The 19,395-nt window shown below is 46.0% G+C and overlaps 1 protein-coding gene across 6 annotated transcripts in view; it reads right to left on the minus strand.

The window, feature by feature from the left end:
• DNAH8 (dynein axonemal heavy chain 8) overlaps positions 1-19,395 on the minus strand; it is a 10,041,960-nt gene that overhangs the window by 344,538 nt on the left and 9,678,027 nt on the right. For all 6 annotated transcript variants that reach the window (XM_078647354.1, XM_078647353.1, XM_078647356.1 and 3 more), the window contains one exon: positions 14,547-14,699. In XM_078647354.1, coding sequence (XP_078503480.1) covers positions 14,547-14,699 — 153 coding nt within the window. The remainder of the gene's footprint in view (positions 1-14,546; positions 14,700-19,395) is intronic.

Here is a 19,395-nt window from a genome sequence, read left to right on the forward strand (position 1 = left end):
CCAGGCCACTGGCCTCCCCAAGGTCTCCTGTCCAGTCCTCCCTGGTCAGAGGGTCCTCCGACCCCTCCCAGTCCTCTTCATCACCCATCTCCTGAAATTCAGGGTTTTCAACCAATGGGGCCTGTTCATAAAAGTGAAATTCACCAAACGACGTCTGGAGCGGCGCCCAACGGGGCCGTTCCGACGGCTGAACAGGAACGAAGGTAGGACCGGGGCCGGCGCCGCCCGAGGACGGCGTCTGAGGCGACACCTGAGGGTCCGATGCCGGGAAGGTCGTCAGATCCACCGGCGACGATCCCAATCCCGAAGGAGGACCAGCGGCGTCCGGCGGCGTCGGAACAACTGGACCCCTCGGCGCCAGGCCCGAAGGCGCCGGCGGCGGGATAATGGGGGCCTGCGGCGCCGGGCCCGAAGCCGTCGGCGGTGTCGGGCCGAGCCGCTGACCCGCTAGGGCCCCCAGACGGGTCCGCTGGGCCCGAAGGCGCCGCGGAGCCCGTCGGAGGAGAGAGTTTCCTCATGGCCATGAGGAAGCGCTCGATCTCCTCCGGCGTCGCGTTCAGCCCAGGGACCGGAGGTGTGGAGCTGCACTCGGCGCCCGCGACTCCGACGGAGCCGCGTGGGTGGTGTCACCCGAACCCCCGGCCGCATCGCGCGAGCGTCGGGGGGAATCCGAGGAGCGATGACGCCGCTTGGACTTCTTGTGCCTCTTACCTGACAACGACTTCGACCCGGAGGAGTGCGGCCTACTCTCGGAGCTGTGGTGGCTCAGAGCCCGCGACCTGTCCCTCGACCTCCCATGGGATCGGGACCTCTCACGGCGCGGGGCCGACTGCCGGAGCTCGAGGCGCCTACGGGACCGCTCCCGCCTGGCCTTCGAGGAGAGGGCACGGCAGTCGGAGCAGGCCTTGTCGTCGTGGTCGACGCCCAAACAGGACAAACAGACGCGGTGAGGATCCGTGACCGACATCAGACGGTCGCAATCGTCACAGTGCTTGAAGCCGGGCATCCCTACGGCACCGTTCGGAGTCGAGAGACTTCAAAAAGCAATCAAAAAGGATCAAAAAAGTTAGTCAAAAATGACTAGGGTTACTGCTTTTTCCAGATCTGCGCTTGCTGGCGCGGAAAAAAGAAGAACTGACGTCAGCACGCAGAGGCGGCGTCTAAGTACTCCGACGACGTCCTCACGGCGCCTACCGATGCGCAAGGGTACTGCTACGCAAAAATTTCCGGATCCAGTCTGACGCCTGGGGATATTCTAAGCTAAGGAATCTAATACTAACGTGTCTCTTTCAGATACTGGTTCTACCTTACTTTGCATTTGCACTTTGATTTTCGCTTTGTAACGTAAGTAAAGATCATGGGGTGATCCTCTTGCTGGCTTAGTTGACTTTCAACACTGGCCTATACTATTATACATACGTATGACTGGATCATTACATTTTTTTATAGATTGGGATTATTATAACCCCAGACCCCATGTGAAGCAACATTCCAGCAATTATTCTTAAAGGGCCTATCTGCCTAAGAGGTCTATTCAGGACGAATCCTCCCTTTGAGAACACTGGACTTCACATGTAAGGATACATCATCGGGGGCATGAACTATAGCATCACCAGCATTTCCTGATTCACCACATACAAGTCTAACTTGGGTATCTGTCCTCCGATCTCTATAGATTTACATTGAGGACTCCAGTTCGAGGTATAGCGCGCCCTTACTGCAATCTTTGCTATCTATAGAGACATGACGTACTACTTATAAATCGGTAGGTCTATTTTATTTGGTCTATTATGATTGTCCTATTAAGTGCTGTGATTCGCAGCCTCCCTTTTTTCAATTTATAATATGTTATGAGTGATTGAGGATCAGTGTAGTAGCTTCTTAGGATTCCATTCCCATACCATTACCACATGTGACGTCTGTTACATTTTCTGTCTGCAGTACTTCTGTTTGGAAAATACAGATCATACTCAGTTCCTCTCGCCACTGTGAGAAGTTGGCCTGATATATGATGCTCACTAGTTCTAGTGATCACCTTGTTTCAGTCCAAACAACCCTTATGGTGATTGGTTGTAAAGTCAACCGTATAGACCAGTTATCCTAGTAGCGTGGACAAAAGCAGTCTTTTAGGCTAATCTCTTTTGGCATGTGAAGCCAGCTGTTTTACCATAGTATAACCCCTTGAATACCAAATGAAAGGACACCACACAGGTTGTTATGAAAATAAACAGTCTATTTATTAATAACAACACCTCTGAACTCTTTATGAGATCAGAGGGCTAAGCACATGACAATACTAAAAAGGAAATACGAGTTCGCACAATATTTACACAAGTGCCTTAGGGGCACGACAAACCATATACTCAAAACAATGGAATGCGAGGAAAGAAAATACTGTAAGGAGATCCAGAGGCTGGAGGATCGGTGGGACTACGCTACAAACTAGGTAAGTAAGGAGCAGGAGGCCCACGGGACTCACGTGCAGAGTGGGAACTCTCACGCGGGATGCGTACCAACGTCTATGGATGCAACAGTTTACAAAGTTACGGATTCCGGACGAACCCGGCTGGATGGAGGGAAAACAACAGTGGACCTGGACACTAGGATAGTGGACACAGACTTCAGGACCTAGAAGCTTTAGATACCTAACCCACAGGCTGCGGGTGCATAGGGCTGAAGTAGTGTCGGGTTTGCTGCGTTGATCCCGGTGATGCCTGAAACAAGAAGTTGCTGGCAGGCAGCCAGATGGAGGAGTCCGGTGGTTCCAAGGATGGAAGTAGGAAGAAGGAAGTCCTGAAAAGGAAGGGGACAGAGTCTTGGTCACTAGCCAGTGACGGTGCTGGAACCAGGAGGGAACCAGATGCTGTTGCCGCGTTCAGGTGAAGTAAGGGTCGCTTCTCTCTGTAGCTGCGCGGACCAGGAGCTGTTCTTCACGACCAGGCTGGAGGCACGAGCTGTCCCACGTAGTCTGCTGCTGTTGGCGGTGTCAGATCGTCGATCTGGACAACAGGCCTTGGCTAATGCAAGCCACGCGGTGAAACAAAGATGGCGTCTTGAGTGGACCAGGAGGGTCCGGGGGGCTCCTCTTTTACAAGGAAGCAAGGGCCAGTCTCGGGGACCAGACTAGCAGCGTTGAAATCTTCGGGTCGTTGTCTCAGAAGGCACAAGCCAGCCGGCAAGTGACCAGACAACAGGAAGGGCAGCAACCAGGCAAAAGGGCCCCACGCAGATCACGGGGATGCTGGGGGGCTGGTCTTTGGTGCAGGAGCTGCGTCGGTGTGGGGCTTCTCAGTCCCCAATGTACTCACTTGAGGAACCCTCAGGGGTCGTGCAGGAAGCGCTGTGCAGGTTTCTTCAAGATGGCCGTCTCCACGTTGCTCGTCATACCCACGGGTCCCAGCTGTGCTGTGGAGGTGGGTAGAGGTCAGAGAGGTCTGGAGGTCCGGGTCTTGTCGAGCTGGGTCGTCGGATTCCGGGATGGAAGGACTTTACAGCAAACCGCACAGGAGCTTGATGGTGCCTGCGAAGCAGGATGGTCACTCCCTGACCATAGGGGAGATTCTTCAGTCTTCTGATGTTCAGGAGGTCGAAGGTCAAGAGTTTCTTCGTGGAAGGTTGTCAAGATTAATCTAACTTGGAATGGGACCAGCTCCTACCTTTATCCGGCTAAAGGGGGCTGCACTACGACTAGGTCCCTCCCCTGGGTGGGACGAGGAAGGGGGGTGGTTACACCCCCTTTCCTTTGTCCAGTTTCCCACCAGAGCTGGGGCTGGAGTGCCCCAGCAACTGGTTGGAACCGGTGTATGCACAGGGCACCCTGTGTGCCCCAGGCATGTCTCATTCCTTTCAGCCTGGCCCTACCTAATACACAAAATCCTGTCTGGGGTGGTGCTAGCACCTCCCAAGGCAGGAAACCCTTTGTCCAGGCCGCCCTCGCTGGAAGGACTCCCAGCAGCAGGAGGTCAGACTTGTGTCTGTGGTGGCAGCATCCATTTTGTAATGCTGAGGCTCGAGTTAACTTTAACCGGGGTTTACAGTTACATACATGTCGTGTCCTTCTAGAAGGGTGGAATGCTAACCCCGTCGCCAGAATTGGCGAGGGGTTAGTATTCCAATTCGTATGACACCTTACTCGACATGTTTTGATAATGCTATGCCAAAGTTAGCATTTAACCGCGAGGATTATAATGCACTTAAGAGTATATGGTATAGCGTTATCATGGAACAGCTATTAGGACTTGGTTCCGCAAGCTGCAAACGGGCTCAGCTCATGCCAGAGCACCATTTCACATAATTCCAAGCACTCAGCCTTCAGGATTGATAAGGCCTGCCATAGGAGTGACTGATAGGAATATATGTGTCCATTTTAGGGTTAGATATAGGAATACTATATCTAAAGCAAAGGGTGATTACACCACCTTGCCCCAGCTGTCGTGCAGCCAGTTGTGTCAGATTTGGGTGGCCAGCCAGGGGTGGTATAATACATGCTGCAGCCCCTGGTAGGCCCTGGGTACACCTATGCCTGGATACCTAAGGTATACTGTACAGGGACTGATAAGGTGGCCCAGTACCAATTGGTAAATGCACCTAAGGTACATGCTTGTCAATTTAGAGAGAGAACAGCTAGGCTGTGGGTCTGATTAGCAGGCCCACAGCCAGGGAAAGTCGTAAACCAGTGAAGCAAAAAGCAAAAATCTGGGGTGGCCATGGGATTGCAGACCCCACTCTCCTACAGCCACTACCTAAACATGAACCCTTTTCCCCCTTGTCCTCTCCTCTTCTCCACTTCCCCCCTTTTTGTTAATTTTTATTACTTATCTATTTCAGTGCATACTTTCTGCCCTCATACTTAATTTGTGAGAGACAAAAATGTAATATTAATGGTCTCACCCAGATGAATTTATGGAATAGCATAGGAATTAGACCCTTTGGCCCTTGACTTCTTAAGTATATAGCTCCTGTATGTGCTTTTTGTTGAATTATATCATCTAAGTAAATTTTTAAACAAATTTTGTAGAAATTTAAATAGATTTGTTATATGTGTTTTATCTGTATGTTTGTCACAATGCTTTGTACTGTGGTGGACATTCTTTTAAATGTATGTATATATGTTTGTATTTAAACAGCCCTGAAGAAGTCCCAAGTTGGGAGGAAACGCGTCGGCTGTACTGTTTTTTCTACTACACAACGGAATAAAGAAATCAAAACTGAGGAGCCTTTCTCATGTTATCATTTGGATTTGAATGTGTTTTATTGTTGGCATTTTGTGGTGCACCTGTGCTTTTGTTTATATTGTTGAGTTCCTGCTGGAACTAGCACTGTGATGGTGGGTGCCAACCAGTGTGCACACATTTTCCTATGCTGATAGTAAGGGAACTTTATAATTAGAGTTATTACAGGTCAGGTGCTGATACTAAGAAGGTTCCACTGTCTTTCTGTTTTTCTAGTATCTTGATTCCCTTCCTTAGCACTAACCTGCTCTATATTTGGGTTCTTTATACACATCTAGATTAAGTGTCTATAACTTAATTAGAACTTAACTATGCCTGGTTTCAAAGATAGACATCAGGAGCTAACTCAGGATCTCTTTGCTACAAATCCAAAATCAGTTAGCAAGAGTGTCCCAAAGACAGAGGGCCTTAAAGTTAAATTTCAAAAATTAGAAAAACTTAAAAAACATGAACTGTCCAGATGGTGGGATGGTACCACTCTGGAAAAATATATTGAGAATGAAAAAATACCGCGGGCCTCAGAATTTTAATTTTTCCTACTTTTGAGGACCTGGATCAAGAACAACTGGAGGATTAAGAGGGAAACCTTCGCAATGCCTCCTATAACATGATGCGCTTTCTAATAAAGAACGCAGAGAAAAAGGGAGAAAAATTGAAACAGGAAATTGAGGAACTTGAAAAGGAAATTGAACTTTCGGAACTTAAGGAAACAGTGAAGAAAAATGATGTCATCCTAGATGGAATTCTTGAAGGCCATCAGATTTACTTAAGGGACAAGAAGGTCCAAAAAATAAAAAGAGATGATAAGGACTATAAGGATGGGAGAATTTACACCTTTCTCCATAAATATGACAATGTCAAGATCCCCGGTGAGGGTAAAAGACCAACAGGCACATGCATCAATATTGCATTTTGTGATTCCTTAATTGCGAAAAATAAGGAATCGCAATTAAGGAATTGCAAAATGCAATGCATCAAAAATTGCAAAAAAATGTGCGATTTCTTATTATTCCTTAATTGCGACTCGCAATTTGAGAGTCGCAATTAAGGAATACCTGCCCATTCATTCCTATGGGCCTAGAGGCCCATAGGAATGAATGGGAAGAAATTCTCAAATTTCGATTAGCAATTAGCGAATCGCGAATTGAAAATGCGATTTCAAGGGTGCAGGGGTGTCCAAAGGACACCCTGTTGCACCCCTGAAATCAATCTGTGCACATATGTTGTGCCCACACATGCCCTTAGGGCATGTGTGGGCACAACATGAATCTTTGAAAAATGCACAAATTGCATTTTTCAAAGGTTTCGCAAATTACCATGAGGTTCAACCTCATGGTAATTTGCTCCCCTTTTTAATGTTTCATGCATTGCATTTAAGGGATCGCAAAATGCGATTCCTTAAATGCAATCGCAATTTGAGAATTCGCAAATATTTGCGAATTCTTAAATTGCGAGGGCCTTGACCCTTCATGCATTCCAAAAGAGGATTTTGTGATCGCAAACGGCCGATTTTTGCGATTTGCACCGTTTGCGATCGCAAAATCCTTTGATGCATGTGCCTGCAAGAGAGGACAATTCAGAACTGACTTCTGCTAGTAGTATAACCTCTCTCTCATCAGTTGCCAGTTCTGTTACAACAGAAGAAACAGTGAAGGCAGTGGAAGGTAAAAATAGACCCAATAATTTTTTATTGGAAATGGAGAGATTACGACTAGGCGCAAGACCCAAAGATCAAAAATAAGAAGGGGGGGAGGAGATGGCAGGAACGTAAACAAAAACAGGAAGCCAAATGTGGAAACAGTGGCAAGGAGGACAAAATCAAAGAAAACAGGGAACTAACTGACCCTCACAATAGTGGAGAAACAGGGACTAAGAAATTGATGATTGTAAATCTTTCAGATAGGATGTTATCTGATGATGAAATTTCTGTTTTAAACAAAGGTTTGGGTTTCTGTCCTAATCAACTAGGGGGAGATGTTGACCTGTTCACTGACCTATCGAAATTCATTAGATTACTGAAACTGAAAGACCATTTTTTGCGGAATCCCACTACCAATGTTAAACCAACAATTGAAAGTGTTCCCCCTGTGCAAACGGTAAAAGAAATAAACTTGATTCAAACAATGATGTCTGTTGAATTGGAAACCTCTATCGATATAGAATTGATTTCCATCTGCCTCACGCTGCTCTTCTCCTCACTCTCCTTCCTAGTGTCTCACACTGCTCTTCTCCTCACTCTCCTTCCTTGTGCCTCACGCTGCTCTTCTCCCAACTCTCCTTTCTTGTGCCTCACGCAGCTCTTCTCCTCACTCTCCTTCCTTGTGCTTCACGCTGCAATTATCCTCACTCTCAGTCCTTCAGCCTCGTGCTGCTCTTCCCCCCACTGTCCTTGTACCTCACGCTGCTCTCCTCCTCTCTCCATCCTTGTGCCTCACACTGCTCTTCTTCCCACTCTCCTTCTTTGTGCCTCATGCTGTTCTTTTCCTCACTCGCCTTCCTTGTGCCTTACGCTGCTATTCTCCTGACTTTCCTTCCTTGTGCCTATCGCAGCTCTTCTCCTCACTTTCCTTCCTTGTGCCTCACGTTGCTCTTCTCCTCACTCTACATCCTTCTGCCTCACTCTCCAGCCTTGCTCCTCACGCTGCTCTTCTCCTCACTCTCCTTCCTTCTGCTACACACTGCTCTTCTCCTCCTCACTCTCCTTCATTCTGCCTCACGCTGCTCTTCTCCTTACTCTCCATCCTTATGCCTCATGCTGCTCTTCTCCTCACTCTCTATCCTTGTGCCTCATGCTGTTCTTCTCCTCACTCTCCATCCTTGTGCCTCATGCTGTTCTTCTCCTCACTCTCCATCCTTGTGCTTCATGCTTCCTGTTCTCACTCTCTGTCCTTGTGCCTCATGCTGCTCTTCTCTTCACTCTCCTTCCTTGTACTTCACACTGTGATTATCCTCACTCTTCGTTCTTCTGCCTGGTGCTTCTCTTCTCCTCACTCTGTCCTTGTGCCTCAAACTGCTCTTCTCCTCCTCACTCTCTGTCCTAGTGCCTCACACTCCTCTTCTCCTCCTCATTCTCTTTCCTTATGCCTCACGATGCTCTTCTCCACACTCTCCTTCCTTGCCTCACGCTGCTTTTCTCATTCTTTTCCTTTTGCCTCATACTGCTCTTCTCACTCTCCATCCTTGTGCCTCATGCTGCTCTTGTCACTCCTTTCGTTTGACTCATACTGCTCTTCTCACTCTGTCCTTGTGCCTCATGCTGCTCTTCTTCCACTCCTTCCTTGTTCCTCATGCTGCTCTTCTCCCACTCCTTCCTTGTGCCTCATGCTGCTCTTCTCTTCACTCTCTTTCCTTGTGCCTCATGCTGCTCTTCTCTTCACTCTCTTTCCTTGTGCCTCATGCTGCTCTTGTCACTCCTTTCGTTTGACTCATACTGCTCTTCTCACTCTGTCCTTGTGCCTCATGCTGCTCTTCTTCCACTCCTTCCTTGTTCCTCATGCTGCTCTTCTCCCACTCCTTCCTTGTGCCTCATGCTGCTCTTCTCCTCACTCTCTTTCCTTGTGCCTCATGCTGCTCTTCTCTTCACTCTCTTTCCTTGTTCCTCATGCTGCTCTTCTCCCACTCCTTCCTTGTGCCTCATGCTGCTCTTCTCTTCACTCTCTTTCCTTGTGCCTCATGCTGCTCTTCTCTTCACTCTCTTTCCTTGTGCCTCATGCTGCTCTTCTCCTCACTCTCTTTCCTTGCGCCTCATGCTGCTCTTCTCTCTTTTCCTTGTGCTTCCCGCTACGGTTCTCACACTCCTTCCTTCTGCCTCACGCTGCTCTTCTGCTCACTCTCAGTCCTTGTGCCTCCAGTGGCTCTTCTCCTTACTCTTTATCCTTGTGCCACACGCTGCTCTTCTCCTCACTTTCCTTCCTTTCGCCTCATGCTGCTCTTCTATTCACTCCCCTTTCTTGCTCCTCATGCTTCTCTTCTCTCCCTCAGGCTACTTTTTTGTACCTCATGCTGCTCTCCTCCTCACTGTCTGACCTTGTGCCTCATGCTGCTCTTCACCTCCTCACTCTTCTTCCTGATGCATCATGGTGCTCCACTAATAATTCTAATCCAACTCAAAATATTCCACTACACACCACATACATACACTACATAACACATGGGTACAAAACATTGCCATTTATAAGGCCAAAAGTTTGAAATCAAACAAATGGAGACCTATTGCATTTCCATCCTTCTGCCTTGTGCTGCTCTTCTCCTCACTCTGTCCTTGTGCCTCACGCTGCTCTCCTCCTCACTCTCTGTCCTAGTGCCTCACACTGCTCTCCTCCTCCTCACTCTCTTTCCTTATGCCTTACGCTGTTCTTCTCCCCACTCTCCGTACTTGTGCTTCACGCTGCTCTTCTTCTCACTCTCTGTCCTTGTGGCTCATGTTGCTCTTCTCACTCTCAGGTCTTATCTCATGCTGCTCTTCTCACACTCATTCTTTGTGCCTCACGCTGCTCTTCTCTTCACTCTCTTTCATTGTGCTTCACACTGCGGTTCTCACACTCCTTCCTTCTGCCTCACGCTGCTCTTCTCCTCACTCTCGGTACTACTGCCTCACGCTGCTCTTCTCCTCACTCTTCCCACTTGTGCTGCACGCTGCTCTTTTCCCCACTTTCCTTCCTTGTGCCTCATGTTGCTCTTCTATTCACTCTCCTTCCTTGAACTTCACACTTTTCTTCTCCTCCTCACTCTCCTTTCTAGTACCTCTTGCTGCTCTCCTCCTCACTCCTTTTCTTTTGCTTCACGCTGCTCTTCTCCTCACTCTCCATCCTTGTGCCTTATGCTGCTCTCCTCCTCACTCTCCTTCCTTGTGCCTCATGCTGCCCTTCTTCTAACTCTCTCTCCTTGTGCCTCACGCTTCTCTTCTCCTCACTCTCCTTCCTTATGACTTATGCTGCTCCTCTCCTTACTCTGTCCATGTGCCTCACGCTGCTTTTCTACTTTCTTCTGCCTCATGCTGCTCTCTTCCTCCCTCTCCTTCCTTGTGCCTCATGCTGCTCTTCACCTCCTCACTCTCCTTCCTGATGCTTCGTGGTGCTCCACAAATAATTCTAATCCGACTCAAAATATTCCACTACACACCACGTACATACACTACATAACACATGGGTACAAAACATTGCCATTTACAAAGCCAAAAGCGTGAAATCAAACAAATGCAATACCTATTGCATTCCAGTGCTTATTTGTCATGATCATCCCTACTTTTTGTCCACTGATACTGATGTTCTTCACTGGATGTACACAGGGTTCCTGCTAAACAGATCCCATTGCAGGTGTTCTTTCCCTAAAAACTGCAATATGCTCAATTGTACCCCACTTGGCAAAGACTTTAGCACCCCTGTAAGTCCCTGGAAAATGGTACCCTATGGGCTGCAGCATGTATTATGTCACCCAAAGGGAACCACAAAAACGGCATGCAAACTATCATTGCAGGATGCGTGAAAGGACGCAAGCCCTTCTGAAAACACAACATTGCACATTCCATATGTGCAATGCTCAGATGCACTGCATGTCTTATACGTAAGTCACCCCTAAAGCAGGCCTTAGTGCCCTAAGGCAGGGTGCATTATATTACATTTGAGGGCACATTTACATTAGCAGATATGCCCCTGTGATGTCCAGTTTCATTATTTAGACATTGCAAGTGATCAGGAAGCCATCTTAAGAATATGTACTGGGCACTGGTCATTAAGAGTTACCCAGCTATAGAGTGGCTTCACTGAAAATAATGGTGTTTGGGATCATACTCCTCGTCTCAATAAATCTATTCTGATGCCAATATCAGTTTTATTGTGACATGCACCCAGAGGGCACCTTAGAGGTGCCCTCTGAAAACGTACTAGTCCTTTAGTGTGCTGTCTAACAGGTATTACCGAGCCTGCCACCACATACAAGTTTCTAACCCACTGCAGGTGAGAGCCCACCCTCTCAAAGGCCAGAAACAATGCGTGCTCCGGTTGAAGGTGGGACACCTCCTCCAGCAGGATGGCTAGTGATTTAGCATATCAAGTCCAGAGGCTTCATAGCCTCTGCCGCCTTTGATATGTGACAATGGCTTCCCCAGACCTGGGGAATACCACCCCTGCCCTCCGGCCAATTTGGCACCAGAGCAGACAGGAAAATAGATAGTCAGAAGGCATGGTGCGCTTTCAGGCTAGGCACACCCCTAAGGTGGGCCACCTGAAGTGGACAGCCAAGAAAGGGTTCCCCATTTTGAATTTGGTGAAACTAGGAACTATGGGTCAGGATTATGCCCACAGTCTACAGGAAATGGTCATATAGAGGGTGTAGTCAACCCTGGGCTAAGTTGCCCATTGCCTAAATACCAGTTTTTGATAAGCGCACAGCTACCTCCGAAGTGGAGTCCCGGCGCTGGGGGCTGTCGTGAAGATTAAGCAAGCTATTGCCCAGAGTTACATGGTGCTGGACTAACCTGCCGCCGGCACCGGGGATCGAACCGTGAACCCCGTAGTCCGGAGTCAGGCACACTGGCCGCTGCGCCACACCTCTTCCACAACATCTGGAACTTAGGACTTAACACGAATTGGGCGCCAAACCCTGCCCTGCTGCTGGAACTTCAACAATTGAACCGACCCCACTCATTCAAAAGCTGTGTATCCTTCCAAGTCTTGGGAGGACTGCCCAGTGCATCCACAACTGCAGAGGATCTCCCTTGAGATGGAGGAGCCATCTCCCTGCATCTGCAGGCACCGACAGCACTTGCCCGGTTCTACGTTTTGCTTACCATCGGGCCCTCTGAGGGAGCATCTCACCCGGAGGAGGTCTGCATTGGTGCACAAGGTCAGCCCTGTCTCTCCACCTAGGTTTGAGACACTAGACCCTCTAGGAGCCACCCTGCATCATTACCCTGGTTACAGAAGAATTTAGTGCAATCCAAGGCTTAATGAGTGTCCATCCAAACACCACCACCACCAAAAGTTGATTTGCCATGAGTTACTTCAGGACCAAGGAGGACTCCACAGAAAATGGCCCTGCTTTTGTGTTTTCTTTTCCTCTCCAGGGCTACCCAAGAACCATGTGAGCCTAAAACACCAGTGGCTAGCCGGCCAAACACCTCCATACCTGAGCCCCCTCAGCCCGGGTCCACAGAAGCCGACTGTGGCCCCTTGCTCCAGAGACCCTCACAAGCTGAGCTTCCGCCTCTTTGGCTTCTGCTGGACTTGTCCCCAAGCCCCCACTTTTAGCCTTTTTGTTACAGGTACCCTTCCATTGACTTTAAAGTGTAGCGCTTGAGGTGCTACACGTTGGTGCTATAAATGTGACCAGCATTTCAGCACCAGGACACACCAGGGCAGGTAAATCTGAACTGCTGGTGGTTCTTAGGACTTTAGCCCCTAAGCACCTTGAGTCCCAAAAGAAACATTCAACAACCGCTGGCAAGTATATGTATGCAGAGTAGGTTTTGTCCCACGGGATAACATTTGGTGTTCGAGGCTCATACCTCAAAAACTGTTATTTGAGCATTTTACTGTTTTATTGTAAAATGTATGGGCCTGATTCACAAACGCAAAGAGAGGCAAAAGTCTAACGTTATGACTTTCGGCATTCACAAATGGCATTTACGACTTGTAAATACCCTTTGTGAATACCGAAAGTCATAAAGTTAGACTTTTGTCTAACTTTACCTTTGTGAATCAGGCCCCTATATCTCCAAAAGGATTTACCTGATTCCGTTGATCTTGGTGTCTAAAATTATATAAAAATCTATTTAAGTTTTCTGAATTGGTCTCGGGTTTCTTCTTGAGTGTGTGTCTCATTTATTGACTGTGTGTGCAACAAAAGCTTAACACTCCCCTCTGATAAGCCTAAGCTGCTAAACCACACTTCCACAAATAGGGTACATGGGATTTTCAAAGTAAGCCACTGAAAATCAATGAAGGTCATCTGCACTTTATGCATGGGGTACCCCTACATTAGTTCATTACACAAAAAGCAAGCTTCTTCCAGTCTAGCCATCGTATTATGTACTGCAAAGTACCCTTTGCTAGACTCAAGCAAACACCCGTTCACCAAGGTGCAAAGGTGTACGCATGACACATGGCAGCCTGCTTTTGCGCCAGCACTGGGGAGAGGGGAGGAGAGTGATATTTCATTGTAGATATGGCTCTTTCCTGCGCTCTCCGAGTCACACATCTTCGGGCGCTCCTCTGTGTTGTGTGAGAGGTCGGTAAATCTGGGCCAATGAGGGCTTATAACTAGAGTATCAAGTGATTTCACACACTAGGCCAAATACTAGTGCCATGTTGACTGGCAACAATGCCTTAGAAACATGAACTTTTTTGTGAGCCAGTCCGACTGGTTTAAATGTATTAGTTGGTACCACCTGTACAAGTAAGGGTTGACACAAAAAACACTGTTACTCCTTACAGAGCAGGTTATTGCAAATATGTTTAGTCAGTGAAACAAACGTAATTTGTTGAATCCAATCGTGTTTTAATCTGACTGACACATAATGCAGATTTGCACTAGTATGGTTCTGCTACAGATTAAAAACAAGGGTTCCTTTGCATGCCGCTCCGCCATCATGATTAAAGATGGTGGCCACCATAGGTGAAGGAAAACCCTCCAAAAGACTAAGGAGAGCGATACAAGCACTCTTTCACAGGAGGCACTCAATTTCTGACCAATCAAATTGTGTACTACTGCTCTCCAGCATGTGGGCGGAGCCAAAGCTACACTGATTCTCACATAGTTTTCTAACGCCGGCTGCGCTGTCCAGCGAGACCATAAAACCTAATAACAGAGAGGGAGCACATCTTCTGTAGTGGTGACTAGGGGCAAGATGTAGGTAATTCTATTTTACCACTTCTTAAATACCGAATTTTACCGATTCGGTATTTAAGAAGTGGTAAAATAGAGGGGGGGGGGGAGGGATGTAGGTATTTCAGAATCGGTAAATACCGATTCGGTAATGCCCATTGATTCCTATGGGCATTGAAGCCCATAGGAATCAATGGGCATTACCGATTCCAGAATCTATAGGGCCTTTGGGACTCAGAAGAGTCCCACCTACATCTGGGATTTTTCCGAATCGGTAAAAATACTGATTCGGTATTTTACAGAATCGGTAAATTTACAGAATCGGTAAATTTACCGAATCTGTAAAATGATGCCCCTACATCCCAAATACCCGAAATCGGCCATTACCGGTCGGTAAATGGCCTCCTACTTCTGGCCCTAGGAGAGCTGCCACGTCACCGGCCTCCACCTTCAAAGTCCAACTCTTCCAGACTGAAATTGTATAATCCTTACCTCACTCATGATAATGGTTCCTTCTATGGCTAATTTCAGGTCACTCAGACTGCTTCGAACCAATGAGATGACCTTCTGCATTCTGTCAATTTCTTGGCGAAGAAAAATGTTCATTGAGTTTAGAGGCCCCATCTTCAGCAGACGAGCTTTCACCTAGAAGTAGAGAAAATGTTCAATATTTATCCATTTCAGTCTCCTTTTCATGATATCAAACGGGCTGTGCAATAGTTCAGTGTGACATTGGACAAGGAGAACAAGGCAGGGGGACTTTTCATTGCTCCTCTGTTTCTTGTTTTCGTTACTTGTCGTGGTTAAGTTAATTAAGAGTGAAATGAATGAAAGACAACATATGGGAGATGAATAGAGGCATGGACACGCCTTTAAACTCTCCTCTTTCCTAAACCTCAAACTTTCCCGCAGAATGTGGGACCTGAGATGTCGGACAGTGCACAGGACTTTCAGACATACTCCTCCCCCCCCCCCCTAATGTGCAGTTCCCCATCTCTCTCTGCGCATACCATCCTCATGACATCAGGGCCGTGCCCAAGGAGCTAAATAAAACCTCTTCAGGTTTTACCAAACTCACCGTTGAAGTTTATGATCTTCAACCCATGAAATGTGACACAAGTCGTAGGATAGTTACTGACGTTAAAAACCTATGACAATCATGATGCATATTTGAGATTTATCTGGCAATATTCAGCACAGAAGCCATCGAAGGGCTGCATTCAGAGGGGACCTGGCCTGCCAGTTTGTGCCAGACTGTTCCTATTGGATGAAGACCAAGGCTTATTTGCATTTGGCTGGATCCTGTTTGAGGTGGCATAGTGGGCAAAAGAAGATGAACTGAAACGTGTTCCCCAGTAATTACCAGTGGCTGAGATTAATGCAAGCATTGCAGGCATCACTTTTTTGTCTTTCTTCTGAAATGTAACACCATCTGTGCGGTCCCCCCTGCAAGGGACAAGCCAGAATCTCATGGCGCCACCATCAGTGCACGGGAGTTGCTGCAGGAAAGGTACCTAGGGGAGTTCAAGAGCTAAGGAGTCAACTAGAGTATCCACTAGAAAGAGCATTACCAAAAGTAAATCGCTTCTTCCTTCGGTCACTCATTTCCCTTTTACTGACAGAATGATGTCTTGCATATGTAGGAGGTGTTGTGTATTTTATATACTTTACTATTAACAATGTGCTGGGCATGGATTTACACGTGAATCTAAACGTATATTCAGATACGGTGCTATTGCATTTAGAACAAACTTGCTATGACTTGTTAAAGTACATTTTCTTGGATTATGTTGAATATGTTAATGTATGAGCAGCAATGCATTACATGAGCAGGCATGAAGGGATGGGGTCAGACGGTGTGCAAACCAGTAATGACACTGCGGATTGGAACATACTCCTCAAGACTTTCTGACGCTCATTTAGCAAAGAAGAACAAGAGAACGGTGGGTTTGTTAAAGAGTTTAAGTAAACTTTACTTCTCGTTTGTAGTGTATGTGAGGCACATTTTACCTGATAAGTCAGAAGGTTTGTCGTGAAGCCTCGTCAGGTTTTGAAATATGTTATGGGACTAACTGAACTGGTCTTACATTCTATGTATTTCCAAACTCACAGAGACTTCAGATGGTGGCATAATATTAAACCATCACTTAATTAAGGTAAACAACAATATATAGATGACCAGATTCCTTCCAGTGGGTTATTTCAATCTAGGCTTCTGAAATAGAATACGTAGCAGTACAGATAAAAAAATAAAAAATAAAAAATAAAAATATATATATATATATATATATATATATATATATATATATATATATATATATATATATATATATATATATTCTCGCTCTGTGTACACCTGCCTCCCGCACTCATGGGCTGGTGCCTGCCTTGTCGGGGGTGCACCCGACACTTAATATCTGCTCCAAAAGGTCTCAAACCGCTATCGCGCGGAAAAAGAGATGGCAGCACTCCCAGGGTAAATGCACAAAATGTATTCAAAAGAACACGCTTTCGGCACTCGGCCTTCTTCAGTAATGAATCAACAGTTACAGCAAGCCACTGCCATTTAAAAACATCACATGACATATAGACAGAGAAAGCGGACTTGGATGGGAACAATTGGTCGCCATCTTGGAAGGGTAAAAGCGATTAACATGCTGAATGCAACAAATCATTATCGTATTCTCTCAAATTAATCAAACTCGAGATACTTATTACACCCTGTATGGGTACCCCCTTATTCAGTTGTAACAGAAAATCAAATGCTTTATATCTGCGCATATCGATTAATTCATCTGCATGTTATAATCTTGCCCTGAATGGGCTATTTATCCAAACCCTCTGTATACGTCAAAAAATATGCATAGCATCTCTCATTCTAGTCATGTCTCTAAGCAAATACACATTGTCACAGATCAAATATAATTTAGATATAGCGGAACCATCCTGAAGATACAGTCATATTAAATGGACTCCCAAGTCTTCGTGCATATTTAAACCCATAGGCATTTTTGTTTGCAGATCGATGATATATCGCGACTCTAGTCGTCGTAATTTTTGTAGCCTGTCTCCCCCTCTTTCGTTCATCGGGACAGAGTCCAGACAAAAATATGATAACAGATCCCTGTTATGAGCATGTTCTAAATCAAAATGTCTGGCCACAGGAGAACTGGTGTCTGCATTCTGAATCGCCCTCTGATGCTCTAAAATCCGTAGTTTAACCGGATTTGTGGTACTGCCGACATACCTCCTGCCACAAGGACATGTCAGACAGTACACTACATATGGTGTAGTGCAAGTTAGAAATTTTAGTATCTTCCTGGGTTTCTGCATCCCAGGCACATTATACTGTACCGTTCGCTTGCTTCCCTTGCACGCCTTGCAGCGACCACAAGGAAAGAAGCCTTTCAAGGGTTCTGACTTAGGTGTCGGCTTATGTTCCTTATGGTGGCTATGCACTAAATAGTCTTTTAGTGCCCTAGCTTTTCTATACGTCACCAAAGGATAGGAGGGTAGATCTTTCTTTATGATGTTATCAGTCATCAATATATTCCAATGCTTCCGCATGATACGTTTCAAATCGGAAGCATTGCTGGAGTAAGTGGTGATGAGTCTAAATTCTCCACTTTTGGATTTCACCTGTTTCTTTGTTAGAAGCGTTTTTCTATCTAACTTGTTTACTTTGTCTAAAGCCTGTCTGAGGACCCCATCTTTGTACCCTCTGGCTTTAAACCTCTGTGTACTGCTGCCTGCTGCTTTACAAAATTCATTATCATTTGTATTGTTCCTCTTAATGCGAAGCAGTTCACCAAAAGGTATGCTGTTCACCAAGCTAGTAGGATGACTACTAGTGGCATATAATGTAGAATTGCCAGCAGTTGTTTTTCGGAACAATTTGGTTTGCAAACTACCATTCTCAATGAATACGGTCAAATCTAGATAGTTTACCTCTGTTTGACTAATCTCTCCCGAGAATTTCAAGTTGCACACATTGTTATTTAATACTTCAATGTACTCTTCAGCCAACGCAACCGACCACTCTATAATAATAAAGAGGTCGTCAATGTAACGATACCATCCTTTCACAATATCGTTCCATTTTTTATTATCGCGTGACCAGGCCACCTGCTCCTCCCACCACCCCACGAAAAGATTCGCAAAGCTGGGGGCGGAGCAGGTACCCATCGCCACACCTGTCAGCTGCTTGAACAGCTCTTTGCCAAAAAGAAAGATATTGTTATCCAAACAGAACTGCATAAACTCGATCAGCATTTTGTTATGTTCAAAATATTTTACAGGGCGACTTTCAAGAAACCATGAGATGGCCGACAATCCAAGTTCGTGTCCAATACACGTATATAGTCCAGTAATGTCAATGACCAACATAGTGTACCCTTCTCGCCATTCAAATTGATCCATACAGTTCAAAAAGTGTTTAGTATCTTTTAAATAGGATTTCAAGTTTGTCACAAACGGGGAAAGAAAGGAGTCTATATATATAGACAAATGTTCTGTCAAACTACCTAAAGAGGCAACAATGGGCCTTCCCGGAGGGTTCACCAAGTCTTTATGTACCTTCGGTAGGTAGTAAAAATTGGGAGTTATGGGATTCAGGCATCTCAGGAAGAGATGTTCATCACAATTAAGCATGTCTTTGTTATACCATTTAAATATCATGTCATGGTATGCTTGAATGCTGTTGTTATAAATGGATTCAGTGACCCTTATGTAGGTGTTACAATCATTCAATTGTCGTAGCGCTTCCTTCTCATATTGAGTTTTCGTAAGCAAAACGATATTCCCTCCCTTGTCGGAGGGTTTGCAAACTAAAGAAGAGTCCTCACATAGTTTTTTTAGTGCCACATGTTGTTTAATCGAAAATTTGTTATGGTTCACCCGATTGAATTTCAAAGTGCCCCTCATTTTCCTCAAATCCTGAATCACTGCCTCCGAGAAGGTATCAATGGCATCAGTTCCCATAGTTGGCATGAAGGTCGAAATTGGTTTAAAGGATGTGGCCCCACCTTTTTGTTGTACATCCATTTCACTAACCAATTGTGTGTTTCTCAAATTTACATCATGGTCTTCCATAAATTCAATCGGGTGAACCATAACAATATTTCGATTAAACAACATGTGGCACTAAAAAAACTATGTGAGGACTCTTCTTTAGTTTGCAAACCCTCCGACAAGGGAGGGAATATTGTTTTGCTTACGAAAACTCAATATGAGAAGGAAGCGCTACGACAATTGAATGATTGTAACACCTACATAAGGGTCACTGAATCCATTTATAACAACAGCATTCAAGCATACCATGACATGATATTTAAATGGTATA

Source organism: Lissotriton helveticus, chromosome 6, assembly GCF_964261635.1.
Source record: "Lissotriton helveticus chromosome 6, aLisHel1.1, whole genome shotgun sequence".
NCBI lineage: Eukaryota > Metazoa > Chordata > Amphibia > Caudata > Salamandridae > Lissotriton > Lissotriton helveticus.